Source organism: Eublepharis macularius, chromosome 5, assembly GCF_028583425.1.
Source record: "Eublepharis macularius isolate TG4126 chromosome 5, MPM_Emac_v1.0, whole genome shotgun sequence".
Classification (NCBI taxonomy): domain Eukaryota; kingdom Metazoa; phylum Chordata; class Lepidosauria; order Squamata; family Eublepharidae; genus Eublepharis; species Eublepharis macularius.
In genome coordinates, this window is record NC_072794.1 from 102,837,128 (window position 1) to 102,863,440 (window position 26,313).

General features: G+C 41.7%; 2 protein-coding genes across 4 annotated transcripts in view; one reads left to right on the forward strand and one right to left on the reverse strand.

The window, feature by feature from the left end:
• Positions 1-10,989, forward strand: part of EPS8L3 (EPS8 like 3) — a 64,765-nt gene extending 53,776 nt beyond the window's left edge. The window contains exons 17-21 of one of the 3 annotated variants that reach the window (XM_054980168.1): positions 634-727; positions 3,909-4,031; positions 5,013-5,098; positions 6,590-6,722; positions 8,287-10,989. In XM_054980168.1, coding sequence (XP_054836143.1) covers positions 634-727; positions 3,909-4,031; positions 5,013-5,098; positions 6,590-6,722; positions 8,287-8,289 — 439 coding nt within the window. In that variant the 3' untranslated portion in view covers positions 8,290-10,989. Of the gene's footprint in view, positions 1-633; positions 728-3,908; positions 4,032-5,012; positions 5,099-6,589; positions 8,117-8,286 lie in introns of those variants that run through there. The other 2 variants (XM_054980169.1, XM_054980167.1) reach the window with 2 other exon arrangements.
• Positions 10,990-11,207: 218 nt separating this feature from the next.
• LOC129330185 (glutathione S-transferase Mu 1-like) lies at positions 11,208-22,618 on the reverse strand. The gene is made up of 8 exons (XM_054980170.1): positions 22,510-22,618; positions 20,503-20,578; positions 14,050-14,114; positions 13,671-13,752; positions 13,476-13,576; positions 12,819-12,914; positions 12,632-12,742; positions 11,208-11,507 (listed from the first exon to the last, which is right to left on the reverse strand). Exons 1-8 carry the CDS (start codon positions 22,546-22,548, stop codon positions 11,412-11,414), a joined length of 666 nt encoding a protein of 221 aa, XP_054836145.1. The 5' UTR covers positions 22,549-22,618; the 3' UTR covers positions 11,208-11,411.
• Between the last annotated feature and the right edge of the window lie 3,695 nt (positions 22,619-26,313).

Sequence of the window (26,313 nt, forward strand, 5' to 3'; positions counted from 1 at the left end):
TGGACAGGTGTTTCACAACCACTCATTTGGCCATAGACAACTTTCCTTAAGACTCTGAACTTAGCCACCTATCCCTGGGGCTCTGTAGGTAGTAGACCTTCCCCTTCCTTTGGAAACTGAAACCAAGGAGCAGTTCCTCCTCAAAGCAAGAGCCAGTCCTGGCTTTCCTCTGCCTTATTGGAACAGGAGGTGCTTCAGAAGAATTTTGTGTCCACAGGGAGCACCATTCAGAAGCCGCTGCCTCTGAACCAAGAGGTTGCTTTGGTTTTATGATTGGCCCAAGCCTGTGGCAGCCATTTTGTGGTGGAACCACTACCTTTTCTCAAAATTTCAGAAAAGCCCACAGCCTCAGCAAGGCTGGGGACCCCTGCTGTACAGACACATCCCAACAACACAATTAGGTTTACAAAGACAAATGAGAACTAAGAAAATCCATCACCCTACAGACTAAAGCGTTACAATGCTGCCCTTGAACATAGGGGTTTAGACAAGGGAATTCAGTCTGTCCCAAGATGCCCTTTGAAGCATAGTAAGTTGTGTTGCTCATTTTTGTAATGCACACATGCTAGGGACCTAAAAGGCCAATTTGTCGCACTCACTAAGCTCTCTGGTCTTATTTGATCTCTGTTTCAGGGCATCTTATTCCCCCCAGCTCATGCAAGCCACATTTGACTTCCATGCAAGAAACCCCAAAGAGCTAACTGTCATGAAGGAAGATCTGCTAGAGGTAAGACAGAAGCTCCTTAACCTTCACAGAATAACTCCTGTTCAAATGCAAAACCTTTTGTAAAGGTATTGACAGAGTATCCTGATGCTATTGCTCTCAGCTTTATTGACACACTCAAACCCATGTTGAGTATCCAAGACTGGTCAAGAAGAGGTCTTCAGTCTAGCAGGCTATTACTCACAATTCAAGACCAAATCTTAAATGCAATCACTGCAAAGAATCTACTTTGTAAGTCATATACTTAACAGTGTCACTTTGTTAAAAAAAATCACTTTACGTTTTGCTGGCCATTCAGCCCTAGATGCATACTGTGCCGCGTATCTCTCAAAGGAGAATTAATGGATGTGATCTTCCACTTCTCCGATGCCACAAGAGTATAGTCATTTTTCTTTCTTTTTTTTTAATAAAATTTTTTATTGGATTAGATTATATAATCATAAAATACAAACATTCCCCCTTTATTAATATCTGTTTCTAACCCCCTCCCTTTCCTCCCCCCTTTTATTTGACTTCCAACAGTTTTCCAACCCTTTATCTATCTTATTGCTTACTTACATAATACCTCATGTAATCTATTAAACATACACTTAAACTCTCTTCTAAGCTTGTTATTCTTTTTTTTTAAACACAGAACTACCAATAACCCCTCCTTTACTAAATCTTATATTCTAAATAACACATTGCTAGCATATTGATAACCTTTATATTATTAGTATAACATTTTATCCATTTTCTATTCCCTTACTTAATCTCTTTACTCTCCCTCATGTAAGTTAATCAATTTAATTTATAGTCTATATATTTCTTTAAACATTTCTTATTCTTATTCTCAATCTATTTTAGTTATATAAAATATCTGTTATACTAAGAACTTAACTACAATAAAAAATACCTAGCTAGCATGCTCATATATATTCATAATATCTATTCATAATAATACGTCTGCTATTTAATACTGTGTGTAATAAAACAGAATTTTCATCTTAACCCTAATAATAGCTTAGAATTTAATATTTAAATCCCCCTTTCCCGGTAAGGCCACTTCTCTCTTCTTTTATAAAGTCTCAGTAATTTTCGAACTGCCAGTTTCCCTTCCACATCCCATTTTTTCTCCAAATATTGCTTCAATTTCTCCCAATCCATATTAAACTGTCCTGGATCAAGGTCTCTAAGCTTCCTTGTCATTTTGTCCATCTCAGCCATGTACAGCAATTTATAAATCCAATCTTCAATAGTTGGTACTTCTTGCAATTTCCATTTCTGCGCATATAAAAGTCTAGCCACTGTTGTCATGTAAAATAACAATGTTCTATGTTGTGCTGGAATATCTTCCATTCCCAAATTCAGTAGCAGCAATTCTGGGTTTCTATTAACTTGAAATTGTAAAATCTCATTAATCACTTCTGTTATTCCTCCCCAGTATTGCTTAGCTACCTCACAGGTCCACCACATGTGATACAACAATCCTTCATGTTTTTTACATTTCCAGCATTTATTTGACATGTTAGTATTCCCTAACGCAATTTTCTTTGGTGTCAAATACCAGCGATATATCATTTTATAAACGTTCTCCTTAATATTTGTGCAAGTCGTTATCTTCAAAGTCGTTTTCCACAGGTATTCCCACGCCTCCATTGTTATCTCTTTATGAAAGTCTATCGCCCACTTCACCATTTGAACTTTAACTGTCTCATCTTCTGTATACCATTTTAAAAGTACTTTGTAAATCCTTGAAATTTCCTTTTTGCCCTCTTGAAGTATCACCTCTTCTAATTCTGAATTCTCCATTCTCAGTCCTCCTTTCACGCAGTCCGAATTATAGAGATCTCTTATCTGTCTATATTGAAACCATCCATAACTTGAGGACAGTTCCTCTTGCATCTTTATTCTTAATTTAGAGAATTCCAATAATGTTATCTCCTTATATGTTAAACACTGTTGTTCATTTCCAACAGTTCTTGGGTCTATTACTTCGAACGGAACCACCCACAAGGGGATTCTGTCCTTCATATAATTTTTGTATTTCTTCCAAACAGCAAAAAGGCTTCTCCGAATATAGTGGTGCAAAAACATAGAGTCAGCTTTAACTTTATCATACCACAGGTATGCATGCCATCCTAATGTTTTTTTATATCCCTCCAAAGCCAGTAGCTTGCAGTCCTTCAACGTCATCCACTCTTTTATCCAACACAGGCAAATTGCTTCATGATATAATCTTAAATTGGGCAGCTGCATTCCACCTCTTTCTTTAGCATTCGAGTATAGTCATTTTTCAATTGCAGTGTGATATTGTTCTGGTTTTACTACTGTGCCCATTGGCTGGAGAGGAGGTGCGCATAAAATTCTGAAGATTTCAGCTGCAAGGGTGAGCCATGTGGATTATGATAGAGAAAGAAAAAAAGAGACATTTTGGAAACACAGCTCCTTGCCATATTGCCCGGTCATTTTATTGCCACTGTTTGTTTACTTACATTTGAGCAATGCCAATTCAACCATGACAGGAGTAGCAGCTTGCAGTTTTTGATACCAGATGTCAAAAGACAATACTGAAAAAAGACAGGTGTAGGAAAATGGTGATTGAAAGATTAAAAGAAACAGGAAAGGGGGCATTGCTTAATAATTCTCACTCCAGAATAGTGACTTCCACCTTTTTTGCTTAGTAAAATAAGACCAGCAAAGACAGCTGAGGATTAGAGAGTTTGGGTATGATTGTTATAAAATTATGCTTGATGAAGTCATTTCTTTTGAGTGAATCATCATCACAGACTTCGAGCTGGAAGGTATTTATCAACCTTTTGTAGACCCAAAGCATCCAGGGGGAGGGGGGTGTCTAGGCAACATTTTCTTGAAGTCTCCGTAAGCACACTCTTCCAAGGACTTATTCCGTTGCTGAACTGTTGTCAAAGGTAAAAGGCACACACACCCCACCTTGATGTTCAACTGACTTTACTGTCACACATCTTAGAAATTAAAACACGTAAGTACACCAACTTCAGGAGCACTGAAGCAATCCAAAATGTTAAAAATGCCTAAATAAAAAGAAATAGGAGGAAAGAGGCACTAAAGTGACACCTTCATTGAAGTTCTAGGTCTGATCATTGGGATTACTCTTTTCAATATAGCTCAGAGATTTGGAATCAGCAAGGAGTCACGCACAACTCATGCACTCTGCTCTGTTTAGGTTTTGGGTCAACAAAAAAAATGGTGGTTTGCTAGAAATTCTGCAGGAGAGACTGGCTACATTCCTAACAACATCCTGGAGCCCATGGAACAGAAGGCTCCCAGGGGGAACAGCATGGAGCAAGTAGGTGCAATTCTTTTCTGGAACAGGCAGCAATGCATGGGCTCTGATAGGTTAGAGTTTGTAGAAAGTTGTTTCTCTTCTGCAGTCCCAATACACTGCACAACATTAAAGCATATCCAGGAAACAGATGTCAACCCTTCAAGACAGGAACTGTAAGACATGCCCAAAAGAAGAGTTGGGGGGAGGAATCCTATGCAGGTCTATTCAGAAGAATGTCCGATGTCATTCAATAGAGCTTACTCCAAGGAAAATGTCATTAGGATTGCAGTTTTAACTGTCCGAAAGGAAAGGTAAGGTACCTTTTCCTCTACCTCCTCTCCTTCACAGATGCAGACGAGCTGACTCGGTGAGGCAAAGTGAGGCAGTGCCTTGGCTGGCAGATCTTGAGTGTCGCATCTTGTGCTGCCACTACCTCACTGTTGCTGCACCTCTTCCTGGTTCACATTATCCTCCTACCACAAGCTGGAGAAGTTAATGTTCTTTTCCTCCTCATACATCTTTGAACTCATTGTGGAAAGCAGCATCTGCCCAATAGAGCTCCTGAAACTCTGGTGCTGTTTAAAAGCATCTTATGTAGGGTATTGAGGTCTTGTCACCCGACCGCTGTCCTCCCATCCTAGCTGCTAGAATTTTGCCAGACACAACCTACCAGTTTAAGAAATTTATCAAGGCGAGTGGTGAAATGAATGCAAAGATTTTCCCAAATTATTTGTGTAATACACAGAGCCCTAACTAGAGCAATAAAAATTGTTGAAACTACACTGTGTGGACCCAGTGAGCTCCTAGCTAGTTAGCTGACATTTTGCCATGCACTGATTTTTGAGTAAAACTTCCCATCTCACCTCCCCATAACTGATAACTACAAGGAAAAGCCCCAAGTACCAAAATTCACCACCAATCAATTGCTCAGAACTACTTAATGAAGGAGATTGGGTTGGTTTTCTCACTATGAAAATTTTCTCCCCATTTCTATGTATTCAGGACCTGAAGAGCATTCCTGATCTTCGGCCAACTTCCAGTCCAGCAGAGGTCACAGCCTGGCTCAAATCAAAAGGTTTTTCCAACATGTAAGAGTCATATTAACAAGAAACTCAAGAAATCTCACCCCAATCTTGAACCCACACACACAGATTCAGTATTTTCTGCTTAACAATTTTGTCATCCAAGGAAGTGGTTTTCACATCTGTATTTCAGATGGAAAGAGGCAGTGGTATAGCCCACTAAGACTGTTCACAGTAGCCTGTTTCCAGCTTGAATTTCTTCAAAAATAAGCCCACCGGGAAACAAAGAGTGTAGACTTTTTCACAAGCTTAATTCTTACGTGCCTCATAATCCAGTTAGAACGCTGAGGGGGAAATCTACAAATCTTCCTGGACACAGAATTTGGGGGGCATTTAGGATTTTAGGCAGCCCTTCTTTCTACATGCAATGGCTTCTAACAGTCTAGAGGAAGAGAGTTATTTTTACTGCTCAACCCAGCCTGAGGATAAAATCCCAGATTCTAGACTTCTCCCACAGGCCCTGAAATAAGGGGCCCACAGCAAATAACCATCAATCCTAACATAAAGGAGTTGGCTGATAGTCATCAGACACAAGAATCCCACTGAATGTACGCTTGAGATCTAAATATTGTACACATACACCAAAAATATACCTATATAAATTAAAAACAGCATTCTACTGGTTATCCTAAGTCCTTGTGACTTAGGCCATTTAATGATAATGTTGCATGCTTAGTGGACAGTAGTGGGTTAAAGGTTAAGAACCCTACACTTTACTTTATATAAAAGAAATCAAAACTCCACAAAAGTGACCTCTGTCATGAGATGAGAGGCAAAGGTATTTCTTTTGCTCTACTTCCATCATGTATTTTTAACCAAAATTTTTTGACAATGGCAGGAAGAGGCAAGTTCTGCATAAGGGAGACAGAAGGCCTATAGAGCTAGAAATTCATACCCACAGGTGCCACATAAAGCAAAGTCCTATTCAACTTGCAGGTATCCTTTGCTCCAAATTGTGCTTGCATGCCATCATATTAGTCTCTACATTGATATAAACTAAAAACTCATTATTTAATGAAGGAAATGAAAGAGGAGGTTATCGTAATGGTAAATTCTATGAGGAATATCAGACTCTGTGCTTGCATAAATATATTATCAATATTCTGTGGGTCAGAAGTTGGGGTTGAGTTTGGAAGAATCAAGTTCAAGCTGCACTCACAGCCATTAAGGAAGTTGTTGCTTCCCAGCTTAGCCCCTCACAATGTTACTGCGAAGAACAGATAAACCCCATATAAGCTATCTTGAGTTCATTGCAGAAAAGATGGAATATAGATGTGGTAATTAAATAATGCGTGCATACGTGCACGTGCACACACAAGTATACCCCCCCTTATGAACAATTAAGCATTAACATCTGTGTGTCTATGAACCATCAAGGTGACAGAAGATACCTCACACTGGATCAGGGGTTTTAAAAAAAGTTTTCAACTGTGCCAAATATGTACAATCTCTTGAATTCAAACACCCAACCCTATTAATTTTTTTCATTTTCAACAGGACTGTTAAATCTCTTGGTGTCCTGAAAGGAAGCCAGCTTCTATCAATGACCCAAAAAGATTTAACCACAGTCTGCCCAGAAGAAGGCAAGAGAATTTTTTTCAAGCTTTCAGCAGTTAAATTAACACTAGAGGTAAGACCAGTAAATCTGCACTTTGCACCCAATTCCTCTTATGACTGTGACTATTAAGATATTTGAATGGATCATTCAAAGGCACTGCACCATCTATGTACTCTCCCATAGGCTACTCACTCACTCTATGGCTCCATTTCTCAGTTGTATGAGACTATCATAAAGTCTCTTGCTAAGTCCAAGGCCACCAGTAATTACTGGAAGAGCTTGATTTTCCAGCCTGATGTATCTCGCTGCTCTCAGTCAGTGGGCTTACTTTTTAATCAGAGCTGTGTCTAATCTTCAGTGGGGCAAAAATAGGCAAAGAAATAGGAGCTTGTAAACACTCAGGGGATTCTCCCTCTCCTCCAGTGTCCAGGCAAAGTAAGACTGGTGATTATTTTGCCCCTGTTAATACCCCTTTGTATAACATTACTACTTCAAACCGATATGCAGTTTTATCTTCTGCCTCCGAGACTTTTTAGGATAATATTCTACATGAGGACCAACACAAGAGACTATATTTCTCCTCCACTTGAAGTTGAGGAAATGCTAGAAGTATGAAGGAATGTGGGAAGCAGCAAAGAATTAAACTGGCATGAGAATTACACTGATCTCAGTCAGCGGAGACTGTAGTCAAGACTTAATGTGTTCTTAACCTTAACTTGGACAGTGCCAATGAAGGCATTAAGTGCCCAGTCAAAGAGATAAGATTGTATACTATTTACCCCACACCCCAGACATTACCATCTACCCAATGAAACACCAGGGACCCTCACTTTTTATTGACGAGAACAGTTGTAAGTTAGCTCCTTCTCTTAGATAATGGGGAAATCAATTTATGTAAGGGTTTCTGTAAGGAAATATTGCTCTGAGGGTTAATTATAATGGTTGGTTGTTTGCTTGCTACTGTAGATCATGTTCCTCTGAAGGAGGGGCTTATCCAGCCAGTGTGTATAAAAAAGTCACTTTCTCCAAGGTAGCACTACTGTTGGGGTGGGCGGGGGAAGCCATTTTCCCTCTGAGTTCGCAATAGGTTATTAATATGAAAATGTGCTCTCACAACCCCACCTATTGTTTTAATAGGGTGAGCTATGGTTATATTACTGTCACAAGCACCTACTGGATAGTTTTTTGTTGTATCAATTACCCTGAGTAATTCTACACACACACCAAGCTATTAGAGTGTTTCTGCTCCACTTTGATGGAGTCTGAACATTCCAACCATGCCAACTGCAGGCAGTGAAACTTTGCACTTAAGTGTATTACCTCTCTGTTCCCCATTCCCCATACAAATGTTCTTTTAGTTATATTTTTAGAATACTGATAAAGCTCTCCTATGACATAGTGGTTGAAGTGGCAATAGTGCAAGTCCAGATCCTCACACAACAATGAAGTTTACCAAGTGGTCTTGGGAAGTCACTAGTATTCAGCCCAACTGTCACAATGATGTTGTGAAGATGAAGTCAGATAGGATAACCCTTCCAAACATTGCACTGAGCTCTTTGGGGAAATAATATAGGTAATAAAATAATTATTATAGCTGATTCTACATTTCTATTTCTCTCCCCTCTTCTCTTTACAGTAACATTCCCATGAATAGCCTTATGCAACTTTCTTCAGGCACTTCCAGTGTTCCTTCCAAGAGATCATCATGACAACAATTATCAATTATCTTCTTCCTAAATCCCACTGCTTCTCCAAAACACTTGTGCACATGTATCCCCCTTTCCCAAACGAAGATTTCAGAAGAAAAATTTCTAGCATGTACAGAAGTTTAGGACAGTTTGGAGTTCAGGGTCCTAACCTGAATGTTAATGTAGTCTTCAGAAATATGCACTTTGGGGTAATATAATCTTGCAATACTCTGGGCAGCTTTCTAGTTAAAACCTACATGTCATCCTTCTCATAGGTAGGCTGAAGTCAGGTAGCTTTCTGCTTTAGCTGACACTTGTTTATGTGCCTGCTAGTGAGAGGCTCTGGAAATATCCTAGGGGAATTCAATCCCCTCCATCAGTCTTATAAGGCTGTAGGGGTTTGGAGTCATATGCCATCTCTCATCTCTTTCCACACCTAGGATTTCTCATACAAATTATCTGACTTTTCTCACTAAACATGCACCAGACAGAACCCTAGTGCATATAGCCCTGCCATCTCTCTTCACCCACTATCTGATGGGACTTGAAGGTCTCTGGGCAGGAATTGCCTCACTTCTGCCTTTGCGTAGCTCCTACCATGTTATGGAGGCTAAAGAGCATGCAGAATATGGAATTTATAGGCTGTTTCATATGGAACATGGAGCTTCCTTATTTGTAAGGATACTGAATTATCAATGGAACATTACAATGACTTAACTGATCAATATTCAGTTGGTCAAGCAACAAACTCTAGCTATTTCATGCTAGTTTATGTTGCCTAGTAAAGGGCCATTCTTTTATGGATACAAATATTGCATTTCTAATGGCTGTGTAAGACAGGAAATCATCAGATTAAGCTGTTTCTAGCATTGCATCTCCGTTTGCTCCCTTCCTTCTTTTTGTGCAGCTGCAAGAGGCACAGAGTCTGTCCAGAAAAGCAATTTTACTAGCCAAGACACTGAGGGCAGCTGCACTCAGATTGCACATCTGCCTCAGACACTATTCTCCTCACTTCCTTTAGTCACCAATGTCCAAAGGGCAAGCCCCTCTTCTACCTAATTTTCACTGCTTAAATCAATCTCATAGTTTTCCCATCATTCCTGCCTTAACTAGCAGCAGCCCCACAACCTTTGCCGCACCCATTTCCAAGGCAACTATCTACTGCTGGCTTGCAGGTACTTTCCTTTTCCTCCCTACCTTAACTAAATACTTGAATATTAAATCTTGTTTAGCTCAGAATCAAGCAGTTCCTCCCTTGCTCATTTACGGGCTAGTTAACAGCTAGCTGTGCATTTCCTGCATTGTGCAGGGGTTGGACTAGATGTCCCTTCCAGCTCTATGTTTCTATGTTTGAATAGTTACTAGCATTTGAAAATTAGTTGCTTGCTTCCATGGGTTCTCAGATATAGGAGACTGTTTGAGATACACCCCAGTACTGACACTTTTTAAAATACAGGCACATTCAAGAAGCCCAGCTAATTGTCTCCTTCATCCTTGCAAACTGAATATGCCCCTTTTCTTAGCTCCCCTTTGAGAGTCTCATGCACAATATCTACAGTGGAAGTTCATCTATGCAGTCAAAACTCGATCCAACACCAAATTCTTTGCCTCTGCAGTGAGGGAACCCTGTATAGAAAGGAGGCGTGGCATAGGCATTCCCAAGAATCCTTCAGATCCCAGAAATATAAAGACAAGGATGACAAAAAGTGCCTTGGACAGACAAAGCCAGTCTTCGAGCCATCAGCCCAATCTAAAACCACCATTCGGTCCTCATAAATTTTTCTTCTACGAATTTAACCTTTGGGAGGAAATTAACAGTTCTGTACTGGGGCAGCACAGGCTACCTATGTGCAACACTGATTGGCTGGTGGCCTTATATGATGTCTCTAAGAAACATCTTCCCCTAATCCACAGAATACATTTACACTTACAACAAATGAAAGAGAAAATGTGCATGCAGTATTTTAAAGAACCCCAAAAGGGCAAGATTCAGCATTCATTTCACTTAGATGCATGTATGTGAACCAACTTGCAAAGGAAGGAGAAAGTGAATTTTTTTATTCTTAGAATCCCAATTCCATGGTTATTCTACACTCACCTGGAATACCTACACATTGCAGAGGCAACACGCTCAGCAAATTAATATAAGGGGATGTATGAAAGGACACTGGAAGAAGACTTAAATGTAAACAGGAAGCCAATAGTAAATCAGTGTAACAGGAAATCTATATAAAATTACTCCTTGCATTTGGCAACAAGTATTTAAATGAATTAAGAAAAGGTTCAAAATTGCATCTCCATTTGGTCTAGAAATTATCTGTTTGTATATGTAGATTAAGCTAAAAAAATATAAATACATTCTCCTATATGGGCTATGGAGTAAGTAGCAGCAAAAATGTTCGTTGTAGTCCACTAGAAACAAACTCAATCACCCCCTATATATTTGTAACTTGTAAAAACATGGGGTAAGGCTAATAGTGTTATGTATATATTAACAGAAGGGGGGGGGAGTATTTTGATGAATATGAATGTAATGAGAAAATAGGAGTGAATTTTAAGTTTTCCAGAAATATTCCATACTACCTTAATTTTATCGCTGAATTGTGTATGTAAACATTTTTGTATTCAGAAAAATATAACACTGAATGTTATTTGCTAGCTGCCAAGGAAACTTTTGGGGGGAAAACCCTCCATTAGACCACTAAATTGGCCCTGAAATTAACAAAAGACCAGTATCCAACATGAAGGTCTTGTCTTCCACAAGTGGATAAGACACGTTCGCACAACCACTCAGTCTAAACACATGAAGTCAAAGGCAGCACTCATGTGATCAGCTTGCCAACAGGGGGTATGATTCAACCTTTCGACATAATTCCAAGATTCTTTATTGGTTATTACAGCTTTCAAGCCAAAGACAGAAATCTTATCAATTGTTCTACAAAAGGGGGAAAAGACCAGCAACACTAGAGCACTGCCCTCAAGTGTATTCATCCAATTCCAGCTAAGGCCAAAAGAGTTGATGGGGAAGGGGGGGTGTCAGCATTTCAACAGCAATTAAGAGCTGTTCCTCCTCCTACTCTTTCTTGTTGCCCCACTTGGCCATCTTATTGTTGATAGGAGTCTTCATGAAGCGGCTGGAGTTCATATAGGCAGCAATCTTCTCCAGGGCCTAAGAACAGAGAACATCACATGTTTAGGAAAAAGAAGAATTCAGCCTTGGCAGACCAAAACAGACAAGAAACTGTAAGAAAGTCAGACAATCCTTCCTAGTCCAATCTGCCAATTTTGTTCCTCCTAAAAGTTACAAGAATCATTCTTTTCTTTCTGCTTTCATTAACAGTGTACCAAGCATTGTCCATCTCTGCTTTTAACTGCTTGCTTTATACCCTGGTTAATATGCCACCTCTCTATGTATCCATAAAGTGGCTTATAATAAGCACACTAATAAAATATCACTATAAAGTGGCAGACACAGCATAAAAAATATGGGGATAAAAAGTAGGCTTTTTATTTTTAAAAAAAACCTTAAAATTGTACAGTGTAGCAATATAAGAACAAGAGGAGAACTTTCTAAAACCATAATGGCAAAAGATAACAGATAAAATACTAAAGAGAATGAAGTGATTCCTAAAAGGCTCACTCTCTACACATATTCAGCCATGAAAGAGTATGTCTTATGTTCCAACAATGATCTACCAGACTTCATACTCCACAACCATCCCATTTCCAAGGCAGAGTTCCATGGCACTGGTGTCATTGTTACACCAAGCAACCTTGCCATGAAATATCCTCCCACACTGACCACTTAACACATAAGAAACTCCAGGTATCCTCTTAGTTCACACTGGACAGAGCATCTACCACAACTGCGGCCTAGCCCACAAAGGGGAAGGAACTAGATTTTTCTAAGAGAAAGGATCAAGATCGACTAAGCTACCTCTTCCCACACAACTTCCAATCAAAGTTTTACAGTTGACAGAGCTAGCAAATCCTCACGTTGCCTACAGCCATACCTGCACAGGAAGAAATATGTTACACAAAGAAAAATTATCTCAGGCCCTTCAGCAAAGCTGATTTCAGCTTTCAAGGCCACACTTGAAATCTTTTCAGTTCCAAAGAGAAACAAGAGTCTCAAGTATCCCTTGTCTGTGCCAGTATGGATAGCCGGTTTAGCCAGTTTGAAACCTTGTATTCAATTTATCAGTTCATAGCTTTTCACCAGTAACTAACAAAGTCACAAGAGACACAGGAAAGCCTTCTCGGGCAGTCACATCTTAGGAATACAAAGCTAACCTCAAAACGAGTGAGAAAATCCTGAAGGTTCTTGAACTGCTCCAGGCACTTGGGTTCAAACATGCGGTTCTGGTCAAGGACATCATACATGAGGAAGTCAACAAACGTGATCTAGAAAGAAATTGACCATGAGAAACTGCAGGAATCACACCTCTCGTTGGATGCTTATGTTGGGATGTGCATATACCTTCTCCCCAGCAAACCACTTTCTATCTCCCAGGAACTGGGAAAACAGTTTCAGTTTTCCTGGGAGTTGCTCCAAATACCCAGGCTTCAGTTTCTCCTGCAAACAGAGGAGAAAAAAAATAAACTATGATCATAGCTAAAATTCAACCCAAACTTTCCTCTGTCCAACAGGGCTATGGAGTTTGGGGCTGTTCATGCAAGAACCGCTAAATGTACACCTATAACCACCAAGGTGACACACTGCCTCCAGGGACTGCTAATAAAGCCGTGATACAAAATAGCCTCCTTCAAGAAAACAGAGATTCACAAGTAGTTGCTAGGCTGGTCTAGGAGAGCAGTCTCATGTCAGAAGGGATTCTTCTCCTGGCCAAACTCTATTCTGCACTATGGCACCTCACACAGTGCAGTAGACAGTGTCAGGCTTTAGGCTAATTGGGGTTCACAGACGTGGCATACAGCGAGGTTAAAAGGTGGGTGTGTATTACTCATGCTTCACATGCAGAAAACACTACCACACACACCTCCATTATGCTTACCACTCAGGCATGGAGCCACTCTCCTTTTGCAGGTCTTAAAGCCCACCCACCCACCCCCCGCTGCCCAATCTCATTGCTCTCCACTATTTCATTACTGGTTACATAGAGGCAAGTGAACTCACAAAATCAGGACTGTAGCAGACCATCGCAAGACTCATGCGGAAATCCATCACCTGGTTCTCCAGTATGTCCACTCTGGAAATCTCCTCCTCGGTTTCTCCACCTGGAGCCAACATAGGAGATCAGAAATTCGAGGCAGACAAAAGCAGGTTCTTATCTGTCAGCCCAGGCCCCAAAGGAGCTCAAGAAACACTTACACATCTTATGCTTCCGTGCAATGTACCGGAGGATGGCATTACTCTGTGTAAGCTTGGTCTTCCCATCAATTAGATAGGGGAGCTGGGAAAGAGAATCAAGAGTGATATGCATCAGGTCCAATGAGGGTCTTGCATTTCCACACTCACAGTCTACTCATAATTGCCTCTGAGCAAACCCCTCTCATTTTATCCCCACCAGTGAATGCTCCAGAGAAGATTATGGTCCTCTTCCAAATATCAATCAATTCTTTATTGCTATGTGGCGGAAGCCATAAACCATACAAACACCAACAAAATATAGACTCTTCCAAATATCTAGGATCATGGGTTACACAAACCAGATGATCTTCCCTCTGGGAAAAGAAAGAGTGCTACATACATTAGGAAAGTCCAGGCCCAGCTTTTCCTTTTCATTGATCCATTGGCTCTTATCATAGTCAGGTGCTGGGAAGAAAAACAAAAACAGGAGAGATACTTCGCTGCACATGCCAGCAACATGCTTGGCCACACTTGATTCTCATCACATTGCCAGGAAAACCGCATTTTTAAAGATGTGCCAAATTGTGCAGCCAAGGCTACAATCCTAGAGACACCTATTTGGGTCTGAATTCAGTGTGATTTACTTCTGAGGTACTTGGTTAGCTCATGCTGGATTTTCTGGGGGAAGACTGCTCACCAGGTCTTGAACTCGCTTTACGATTGGTAACACAAATACTCTTCAAGCCAAATTCACAATTCATGCCAACCTTTCGGAAATCTTGTACGTAATCCTACCCCCTTCTTGGGATGTTTAATTCAGAGACGTATCCCTACAAGTAGAAGTATCTACTTGTCTCATTTTCTGTGCAAAACACCAGGGGCATTCTACAGTTGTAGAGGGACTGCTTGGCAAGATTGACACATGAAGAAACAAACAGCAAGATCTGAGCCCTGAAGCCTACAAGACAAAGCCTCCATTGTACCCTTTTCCTGGGGCGCTTGTGGCTTTTCTGAACAGCCACATTTTTAAGATAGTAAGTGTAAAGCTGCTACTCATTTTTTCATCTCCGCATCTTACCTCTGCTATAAGGGTACTGAATTTTCCTAGCATGTCAGTATTTTACTGATGGAGCAATAACCTCCTCCACAACCCCCTCCACGCACACACGCAGTAGTGCCTCCATGGCTTATGTAATTACCATACAATTGTAATTAAGAGGAGATGTGATTATCAATACAATCCACGTCCATCCCTCTGCAATTTTTGTGAACTTGGCAGGGGACTTCTAGATAAACATTCAGTCTCACTGGAACTTCATACTCCCCTGGTGTGCTACTGTGGCAAGCAGCACTCATCTAGTGCTAATGAACACAGATTTTTTTTTAAAAAAAGAACAACGTAACTATCATCCCCTCAGTGCTTTGCTCCACCAGTGAAAGAATCTTCTTCACTGGTTATGCACTTCTCTGTCATATGAAGTTTACTCTTACGTTAAGCTTGCAAACAAAACAGAACCACTTGCTTGGCAGAGCTGTGGGGAACAAAAACCAAGGAGAGCCCGACAAACTGGACAGGGACAAGATCCTTGCAAGTTTGAGACGGACCACGTGCTTGTACGACCCTTGCTCCTCCTTGTAGCTTAAATTCCCTACGAGTGGGGAGGGGGTGCCAGACTCGGTTAATGTCTCCTCAAGAGAATGGGCCATCTCCCTAGCCTTGAAACAGGCTGTGGTGCATGCACTCCTAAAGAAAGCTACTCTGGACCAAGGAGAGTTGAATAGCTATCACCCAGTCTCAAATGTACCATTCACAAGCAAAGTGACTGACGAGTGGTAGCTGAGCAACTTCAAGAATCCCTGAATCAAGCAAATTGTTTGGATCTATTCCAGTCTGCTTTTAGGTCTGGTTCTATAACTAAAACAGCCATGATCACCTAGGTGGAGGATTTGTGCAGGAGATGGATAGGGGGAGTGCAACCCTCCTGATTCTCCTGGACCTCTTGGTAGCTTTTAACACCATTTGATCATGGTATTCTTTTGGGCTGCCTTTTGGGGTTGGGACCAGGAGACAGTGTTCTGCTGTGTTTTTGGTCCTACCTCAGATAGATTTCATAGCGTGGTACTAGAAGACTGCTACTTGGCTCCTTGGCCTCTGTGGTCCTGCAAGGTTCCATCCTGTCCCCCATGGTTTTTAATATCTACATGAAGCCAGTGGGAGACATCATCAAGAGATTTGGGCTGAGTTGCCACAAATATGTGGATGATGCTCAGCTCTTCCAGCAGATCCCAGGGAGGGCGTGGAAACCATGAGCAGGTGTCTTGAGGCAGTTTGGGGATGGATGAGGGCTAATAAGCTGAAGCTGAGCTCTGACAAAAGTGAGGTGCTACTGGAGGGAGGGAGGTTTGAGCTAGGAAATGGGATGTCTCCTGTTCTGGATGGGGCTGCACTCCCCCTAAAGAAGCGGGTTCATAGCTTATGAGGTACTGCTGGGCCTAGGCCTTCAGTTCGATAAACGAGTAGCAGCAATAACCAGAGACATCTTTCACCAGCTTTGGACAGCTGCAACCCTTCATAGGCAGAAAGATCTTCCCATTGCTGTACATGTCCTGGTAACTTGTAAATTACATTACTGCAATGTGCTCTGTGTGTGGCTGCCCTTGAAGTGTATCCAGAAGCTACAGTTAGTATAGAATACTGTGGCCAGAATGCTGTCTGGGGTGGGACATAGGGACCCTATCACTCCATCTTTGTTCCACCTAGACTGATTCTCTATTTGCTTCTGGATCCAAATCAAGGTGTTAGCATGGACGTTTAAAGCTCCTATTCAGCTTGGGAATACCATACCTGAAGAAATACCTAGTTCCATATGAATTCACCTGACAGTTCCCATCAACTTCAGGTGCCCTACTTTGGGTGCCCCCCACCATTTGAGGCTAGATGGGTGGCAGCTCAAGATGGGCCCTTCTCAGAGCAGAACCACAAGTGACAAAAGGCACAGATTGGACACTTGTCAGCTTCCCTCAAATTTTGATGGGAAATGTAGGCAGCTTGGTGGAATGTTGGACACGTGACAGTTGAAAAGTCCATTGGACAGCAGTCAGAGAGCAAAGCTGCGAGACCAGGATGCCTACATTTCCCATCAAAACTTGAGGGAAGCTGACAAGTGTCCAATCTGTGCCTTTTGTCACTTGTGGTTCTGCTCTCAGTCATGGCACCAGAACTCTGGAACTCCCTCCCCAGGGAAATTTGTCTGTCTGCGGCTACTGTTGTTCCCCACCAGTGGGTGAAGACCTTTTTGTTTTGTTTGGCATTCCCTCACTAACTCTTACAAAAACACACGGATAGGGAGGAGAGCTAACAAACTTACGTGTTTTATTTATATGTTTTATATATATATTCACCTGCGTTTTAAACACGATTTTGATTGTTCATTGTCTTAGGGACCCTAAACTGAGTGGAAAGGCAGCATATAATTTTTTGAAAGAAATAAACTGCAGAGAATATGGTGGAGTTTAAGTTGGTTAACTCTATGATACATTTCCTACCACATTTAAGCTTCCAAACCATGGAGTGATGAGTTTTGGAGTCGGGGGAGCTCCAGAAGGTTGCAAACAAAACCAAGCACTCCTAACTCCTGCAGTGAAACTATGAGTTAGTTCCCTGCCAGTAACACCACATACCCAAATTGTATGGGGGTAATCCACTAGTGCACAATTAGGGCTAGCAGAAACATAGCATGTAGATCATTTTTCTTTTAATCTAGAAAAGTAGATTATAAGAGTTCAGTCACAAAAAAGTACTTTAGAGATTGACTTTCCTTTAAGTACGTTCAGTCAAACAAGACCAAAAGTTGCCTGTCCAGTGTTAGTTTTTAATCCTCTTTCCTGATATGCCCCATTTCAACACCATTCTTTCATTAGGGCTGGAACTCGACCAGGGTTTCCCAGCAATACTTGAGAGGGCAAAGAACAGAGATTAAAGTACAGTTTCCAGTGATTTTACTGTTCATATTAAAACTCACGGCTCATTTTTAGATTTTACTATGGAGCAATGCTTATATTCTGCCCTCACACCTACCTGCAATGGTCATGGCACAACAGCTGCTAATGAGCTACGTCGAAGTTAGTTTGCAGTTGCAGCACTTCTGCAAACTGAACCACCAGCTCTACTAAAACTGGGTGAAATCCTGCACATGGGGGCGGAGCTGCTACTGGGCGCAGCTGCACAGCAGCTGCCTCTGCTCCCTCCTGAGTGGCATAATAGAATGCAGGAAGTCTCACTGTAAGAGACTGTACCTTTCCCCCACTGTCAGGAGGAAGCCTGCTGCAAAAGTTGCACAATCTACATAGGTGTCAGAGTTGTCCAGGCAACTGACAGGAATTATAGAGACCAAGCTATGGAACCTTGTGGGCTACAGGCAGGCCCTATGAGAGGGGGGGTCAGCAGGTGCATTGCCCCAGGGCCCATGGGGGGCCCAAAGAGGCTGAAAGGTGGCCCAAGAATTTCCTGCAGTTTGCATATGAAGACTGGAATTTATACCTTATGTTGTTTGCCTACATAGCATAGTTTTATCCTTTACATTCCACTAGGGGCAGCATGTGCCAGTTAGAAGATCACGTGACTCTCCACTCTCCAGCCAGGCAGACAGAATGTTTAGGCCAGTGGCCACTGTTGTAGTGGACGTGTTGTTGTACATAGGTGTAAACTATAGGGGAGGTGAGGGGATGAGGGGCTTGAGCCTCCCTCCGGATTTGGTCAGGGGGCTGATCCCCCCCAGTCAACCAGTGAACTACTTGGGGGCTGAGGGGCTCAAGGCCCCTCGGATTTGGCCATGGGGGGCAAGCAGTGACAAGCTTACATGAGGGACTTAGTTACAATGGCAGGTGAAGCACAGGACTGTCCACCCTTCCTGTTGTATCACATTACAATTTCCATGATTCTTTGAGGCTTTGTTCCTGTCTTTTGCTCATATGTATTTGTGTGTTTATTAAGAATTAATAAATAATTTAGTTTTCTAAAACGAAAACTTTTCTAAAACTTCCACACTCACACCAGCCAGCACGCTCCAACCACCCATCATCACATTTTCACTGCAATCAATGCTACTCTGTTAAGGAACCATTTCTGTTCCTTTTAATAGGGAAAAAGTAAGTATTTTATTTTACTTTTCAGTTACGTTATCATTACATTGTATTTTGGAAATGGAAAACTGGGAAAGGGTAGGCCCTGTGTTTCCTTGCTGAAATAGCTTTGTTTGTTTGTTGCTGCTGTTTTCTGTTTTTTGAGGATTTTTTTTTGCTGTGTATGGAAGAACAGTTCGTTTTTCATGGTAATGTGTGTGGAGGAGGCTCCTTCAGCCACTCCTAAGCTTCCTCTTTCAATTTCCATTCCATTTTTAAATGGAGAGGTGGTATCTATTGTAGAAAAGGACAATTCCTAAAACTGAGTACTGTCTTTCTGAAGTAATGAAAAACCTCGTCTGCAAAAATTTCCTTTGCCCTGTGTGCAGCCTGGAGAGAACACTGGCAAGAAATGTGCACTCTGTACATGTTCATGCTCTCCATTTTTCTGGTACCTAAAATGGTGTGGTACAGTTTCAAAGGGGTGACTAACTAGCTAATGCCTAGAAAAGAAATTTTTAAAAAAAGTTAAGTAGCACTTTCAAAACTACAGAAATGTACTGCTATAGGATTTGGAGATTCTTTCAATAGATAGATATTTTGTGTTTTCTTCGAAACGGCTGGAAATACATGTGGAATGAAGTCAAAATTGTTGCATCTACCCTTAAGACAGAAATAAACTGTCTTAAGGGTCGTGGAGTTACGCACAAGAGGGCGAGGCAGCATGATAACAGACCTGATGCTAACTTGCTGGAAATGAATGACACAGGTGATTCACCAGAAGAAGCCTACTCCAGAAAGTTTGTGTTTCATGTTTTGGTAGACAGTGTTATAGCAGGATTAACTGTAAGATTCGATGCTGAAGCAGTTGGCTGAAAAGTTCAGTTTCTTACGGAATACCTCACCATGTCTGAAAGTGACTTGAAAGAAAAAGCTTCATTTTTATCAAAACAGATGAGGATTTTTTGACAGAAATGCAGCATTTACCTTCAGTACAAAAGGCAAATTTTGGAAATGCATAGTTAAAACCACTGGATCTGTTGAACATATCAGAATACAGACTTGGTGGTGACCTGTTTCCAAATGTTTGTGTCAGCTTATGAATTCTTTTAACAATTCCAGCAACAGTAACTTCTGCAGAGACATCATTTAGAAAACTCAAGCTAATTTAAACAAAAATTAAGGTCTACAGTGTCTCAAGAATGTCATGTGGATTTGACCAGGCTGAGTATTGAATCAAACATTGCCAGAACAATTAATTTTGATGCCGTCATTAGAAATTTTTCACAAAAAAATGCAAAGAATGCTCATTTTTAAGTAAATACAAAGCCTATTTTTACCCTTTTTTGACCTTATGCTTAAAATCATTATGGATAAAAAAGATGGCTAATGGAGCAGGAAAGGGGCCGTGAAATCTTTCTGCATCACCTCATAAAATTCCTCTCAGAGGCCCTGGCTACAGGAGTTGATTGTGATACATGAAACATCCATGGTGGACATGCCCACACAAACCATTTCCTCTTGCACCCAACAGTATGTCTCCAGCTCATCCCCAAGGTAACATTTCATGTTAATAAACGTTCGTCTTCTATCTGACAAACTTTCAGATAACAGAGAGAGATGCATCCATACACTACAATATTTCACCTACACTACATTCCACCCCCTCCCAGCAACTTTACATATTTGCAAAATTTAGCACACAAATCTAGCATTTGTGTCTAGTACATACCTTCACCACAGCTGTATAACTTATCTTCATAAGGGGTTCCTGTGTACTCCAGTAGTAATCGGGTGGCATGAGCAAGCTGTTCATGAAAGGAAAAGGGCAAAGGCCGTATAAGATGCCAGCATACTGCAGTACACACACATTACTGATGAGCTCAATCCTACTACGCATGATTACACAGAAATCACTCCCACAGATTTGCCCCAAATAAGTATGCATAGGAATGAAGCCTCAGAAGGGTACAGAACAGCAGTAAATTCTAATGTATCCTCAATCCTAATGCAGAACATGCTAAATATATTTTAGACCATATTTCCTCACATGGTCAATCTGGTAAAAATTAAGAGAAAGAAACCACGAAAGCCCAGCACAAGCATCTGAAGTTACATTCACAATACATCTTGCTGGTTAGAAGTTTTAAAAGATTCAATCTTGTACCACTCTTCAGAAATCTCATAGCAAAAGATTTACAGCATTGAAATCCTAAATTAAATGGGCACCCATGAACACAGGAAATTTGCCAAAGGTGAAAATACTTTGTTTACTTCAAAACCAATGTACATCTTAGGTTTCACTCAACAAAGAAAAGCCTCTCAGGTTATACTGTTAATGTACTCTTTAAGTGCATGTCTATGCAACAACCTTTGAAGAACAACTGGTAAGCCCCCAAATTAACTAGATACAGGATACCTCAGTAGTTAGCCAAATTAAATTTGCTAGGATGATCTACGAGGTCCATCCTGCCTTTGTTCCCTGCTGCTCAAGCCCTTCCCTTCGCCCCTCTTCCTCTGCTGCTTTTCCCTCCAGCCATTTCTTCCACCAGTTCAGAATGTTTCTAGAGAAACTTCTCCCTGTTGCTACGATCATGCTGCTCCCCTCCTGAAACTCTCGCACAACACACACAGTCTTCTTCCCCTTTCAACCTCCAGTCATTGCTTTTAATGCCTACAGCGATCCTTTCTTCCTGCATCTCCTCATACTTAGCGTCTCATTTCTCCATTACATCAGAAAACAAATGTTGCTGTCTGTAGCTTTTGCCCTCCCAGCTCCTCTCTCCGTGCCTGGACGCATCCCTCCTTTCTGGGCATCAGATTGAATCACACACCTCACAACTAAATAAGAAGGTTACGTTGTCACATAGCCACATCACACTAGTGTAGTGTTGACGTTAGGAGTGCTGGACTAGGACTAGGATCATGGCACTCTGCCATGAAGCTTGTTGGGTGACCCCGAGTCAGTAATTCTCTTACAGGGTAACCTGTAAATAGGGGGAAGTTACGAAACCCCACCAAGAGGCCCCAGAAAATACTTATTTACAGTTCAACTTTTCTTCCTTTCGCTTGCGCGCACACACACACAAACACATCTTTGTTCCAAGTTAACAAATCTTACCCAGCACCAGTTCTTCAGTCACAGATGAAAACCACCCCATTTAACAAGTGGTAGACAGCTTTAAATTTCTTGAGAGTTAACCACAAAATCTCCCTTAATATGTACTATCGGGAAAGACTGAGCCTTTCCCCCGTCTACATAATGTATTCAAAAAGTAAGCCCCACTGTGATCAACGGTGCTTATTCCCTGGATTGCAGCATTAAAAGGGAAGCGTGCTTGTCTCGAAGAGTTTGACCAAAAAACCCTCCACTTTCACTGCCCGGGTAGTGTTGGCGAAGGCTCCGAAATGCAGTCGGATTAAAGACTTTACTGTTGTTTTAAACTTCTGCTGCCCGCTGGGAACCTTCAACCCTCCCGCAGCCTCCCCGCCTCGTCTTGCGCGTATCGTTTGCACGCACGATCGTCTGGGCCAGGGGAGCGATCCCAGATCCCCCGCAGACAGCTTCTGAACCACTTTCATCGCGCCTTAAGCTCCATTCTCTGCAAAGCACAAAGACCTCGCAGTCGATCCAAAAACCTGAAACGCGCAGCCTTGGAAGGGGAAACACACAGACGCTTCGCGCGCCCTAATAAATGCGCATTCGAACTGACTGGCGACAAGGTTCTTATGTGCTCACCCCTCGAATATCCCAGTAGCCCAGAATCATCGTCGCCATGGCGCTCCCGCTCCGCTCTCCCCAACAGCTCGGGCCGCAACTAGCTCGGAGGAGGGGCGTGGAGTTCCGTTCAATTCTTAAAGGAGCAGCTTCGGTTAAAAGGTTGGAGAGGGCAGCAACGTTTAGGCAATAGTGTTAAAGGCACACTTTGCAAGGAGAAAGCCCCATTAAGGCCTCATGAATGTATTGTTACTTATTGCGGAGTGCGCACACATCTGGTCGGCCTGCACATGGCAGAACACCAACGAGGCCCCTGATGGAAACTCTTAACCTTTTCTTCCTCAGCCCGCGAGTGACTCGTCGGTTTAGAGAGGACCAGAGCTGGGGAATTGGTGGGAACTGATTTGCTCTGAAAACAAAAATGCACAACAAAAGCCGATCAAGAAACATTCTAGGAGGAACTAAATGGGGCAGTGAACAGTGAAAACAGGTCTTTCTGGAACAGAAGGAACATCCCAGGACGGTACCTTTATTATGAAATAGGCCAGTGCAACGATTATTGTAGGTATCATCTGATTTTACTGCATTACCTGTACCTTGTAATCGACTTTCTGCATTATTTATAGTTTACCTGCCTTAGTTTGTTGTTCGGGTTGTTCCATAATTCTGTAATCCTAGTCCTATTGCATTGGCTGTCTTGTGTTGTCTGATTTAACTTTTTAAATCCTGTAAACCACCTTTGAATCTCAGCAAGAAAGACAGACTATAAATAAAAAAAATAATAAATCTAGGAAATCAAGATGCCTTTTGAAATTCAAGTTAAAGATAACTGTATCGATCTGGTGTTCTCGGGCACCTGCAATACTGGAAAACTCTCTAATGCCAATTAGGTTGCTCTGTTAATCTATAGCCACACGAGATAAAACAGGAGACCAGCAGCACTGTAGAGTCTGCAGAAAAGTAGCTGTATAACAAAAGCCCAGTAACACCTTAAAGATTAACATCTGTGTCGTCATGAGCTTTCGTGAGTCACATCTCATTTCAGATATGTGAAGGGAAGCTCATACTGGGGAAATTTTTCTTATGAGGAAGATTATGGGGTTGAGTCAGAGAGGTTTAGTGTGAATTCTGCCATGAATCTTTCAAGTATAGGTTGTGTAAGAGAAAAATATGACTGGAGGGAGAAGGGTTAGGTTAGAGACTAATACTGAAGTCTATATTCTACATTCGATCGATGCTAATATTCACAGAGATATTGCCCAGGAAGCCCCAAAACTGTGAAAAGAGGTTTGGTGTGGGTGGCAAGGAGGGTGAAAGACTTGGGAGGGGCCTTGTCCCTGCCATAACATGTATATTTTCCTCTAACTGCAGAAGCCCCAGTGGTTCAGGGCAGGGGCGTAGACTTTCCAATTTCCCGGGGCTGGGGGGCTGGGGCTGGGACAGAGGCATTGTTATATCCAATCCTTAAAAGAACCGAGGCCCAGTGACATCATAGGGAGGAACCAATGACATCACAGGAAGGGGCCTCCTTTGCCACCATCTATGGAGGTGGGACCATGGGGGATTTACGGAGGGGCTCCTCACAATTTTAGGGGGACCTGGACACTCATGGAGACTCCCCTAACAATGCCCCTGGACTGGACCAAACCTAGAAAAAGGTGGGAGTTGGCCGGTGGTTATAGTGGTATCTCAGCGATCTCCTGCTGTCTCGTTTTTGAAATTCACTTTTAGGATAGTCACTTTAAGATCTAAAAATATACATACCATGTGTATAGGACAAACTAATGGCCACAAATTTGACACTAAGAAAGTCACACAGAAAAGCCTATAGAGGAACATTTCTTAAGTTTTCCTGGATGTTCATTTACAAGAGTCTTGATTCTGCCTTATTCATAAGGGTGACTTAGTACTGAAATTTATTAAATTGTTGCATCGTAGATGCTTTCATTTGGTAAATGTGTGGTTGAAGTCTGAACCAGGGCAGAATACAAAGCAGTTGCTGTGCACTTGATTTCTGAACAATGTACAGAGTTCAGAGTAGTAGCAATCTCCTTCTTCTCATTTCAAACTCATATCCTGTGAGTACAAGCACATTTTGAGACAATTCAGAACAGTGCTAGTCACGATCCCAAAGAAAACTCAGTTATACTCCCTAGGATTTTATATACCTTGCTTTCTTAGCACACTGCTTAAAAACTCCACCTTAAAAATACAGACATTCAGAACACATTATTAACAAAAACACATAATTAAATGCACATTCCTTGCCAACATTCGTTCCAGGCTGCACACAGGGCAAAAGGAAATTTTTAAAAGGCCTCTGATCTGCATTCCCCCCCCCCTCAATCTTGTTCATGCAGATGGGCTTTCTCATTGTTTCAGAGAGACAGCACTCAGAGCCAAGCTACAAGTGACGCCTTACACAGGTTGGACACTTGTCAGCTTCCCTCAAGTTTCGATGGGAAATGTAGGCATCCTGGTTTTACAGCTTGGCTCTCCATTACAGCTGCAAGACCAGGATGCCTACGTTTCCCATCAAAACTTGAGGGAAGCTGACAAGTGTCCAACCTGTGTCAGGCGTCATTTGTAGCTTGGCTCTCAGTCTGCCATTTTAGGAATTGTGCTTTTCTGTAATACCAACTCTCCATTTAAAAATGGAATGGAAATTGAAAGAGGAACTTAGGAGTGGCTGAACCAGCCCCCTCACTACCATGAAAAAAACTAACTGTTCTCCCACACACAGTTCCCCCCCCCCAAAAAAAACAGCAAGAAAACAAACAAACAAAGCTATTTCAACAAGGAAACATAGGGGCTACCTTTTCCCAGTGTTCCTGGGATCAGATCCTGCAAACTGGAGGGCAAGGCTTCTTTTACTGAGTCAAGCCATCTCGTGTTAGGTCTTCCTCTTTTTCCTACTGCCTTCTACTTTTCGGTAGGTTAGCTGGAGTTGGCACACCACCCAGTTTGCCTTGGCAACTCTTTACATTCCTGATTTCTGGTCAGTTGGCACACCACAACAGGAATCAGGGAGTAGTTGTAACATGTTTTATCTTGTTCTCTCACCCTTCACAGAGCATAATATTCCCATACACTTTAAATATTCACACATGTCTCACGTTGTGCTTTTCGCTATGCCTAATAGATAAGACAGAAGGCTGATCACAGCATATCTGTCCAGTGGCCTGTAACTGGTTCAGAACTAGTTTAGAACATGCTACTATTGTTGTAACTATTGCTATAGACATATTTGGGCATTGCTCTTTTCCGGGTTCCTGAAAGCTTTCTCAATAAAACACTTGCCTTCATGTTGGAGGGACAGACTTTGCATCCAGATCTTGTCTTGTGTCGTTACTACACTTTTCCTAGCGTTATTGACTTTTCCAGAGAATCTTGTCTTCTCATGATGTGACCAAAGTACAATAGCCTCAGTTTTGTCATTTTAGCTTCTAGGGAGAATTCAGGCTTGATTTGATCTAGTACTCACTTATTTGTCTTTTTGGCTGTCCATGGTATCTGCAAAACTTTCCTCCAGCACCACATTTCAAATGAATCAATTTTCTTCCTGTCAGCTTTCTTCACTCTCCAACTTTCACATCCAGACATAGTAATGGGGAATACCACAGTTTGTATTATCTTGATCTTGGTTCCCAGACAGACATCTTAATCTTTAGGGATCTTCTCTAGCTCCCTCATAGCTGCTCTTCCAAGTCTCAATCTTCTTATTTCTCCATTGCAGTCTCCCTGTTAGTTGATGTTTGAGCCAAGGAATAAAAAATCTTGGACAATTTCAATTTTCCTCATTCTCAACTTTAAAATGGAGTAATT

What these genes read in the sequence shown, in the direction of transcription:
- LOC129330185 (XM_054980170.1), bottom strand. Translation starts at nt 22,548, where the DNA reads ATGGCGACGATGATTCTGGGCTACTGGGATATTCGAGGG. An exon ending in TGGGCCTGGACTTTCCTAAT is followed by an intron (nt 13,753 to 14,049) that starts GTATGTAGCACT and finishes TCTCTTTCCCAG; the next exon opens with CTCCCCTATCTAATTGATGG. An exon ending in TGCACGGAAGCATAAGATGT is followed by an intron (nt 13,577 to 13,670) that starts GTAAGTGTTTCT and finishes TGTTGGCTCCAG; the next exon opens with GTGGAGAAACCGAGGAGGAG.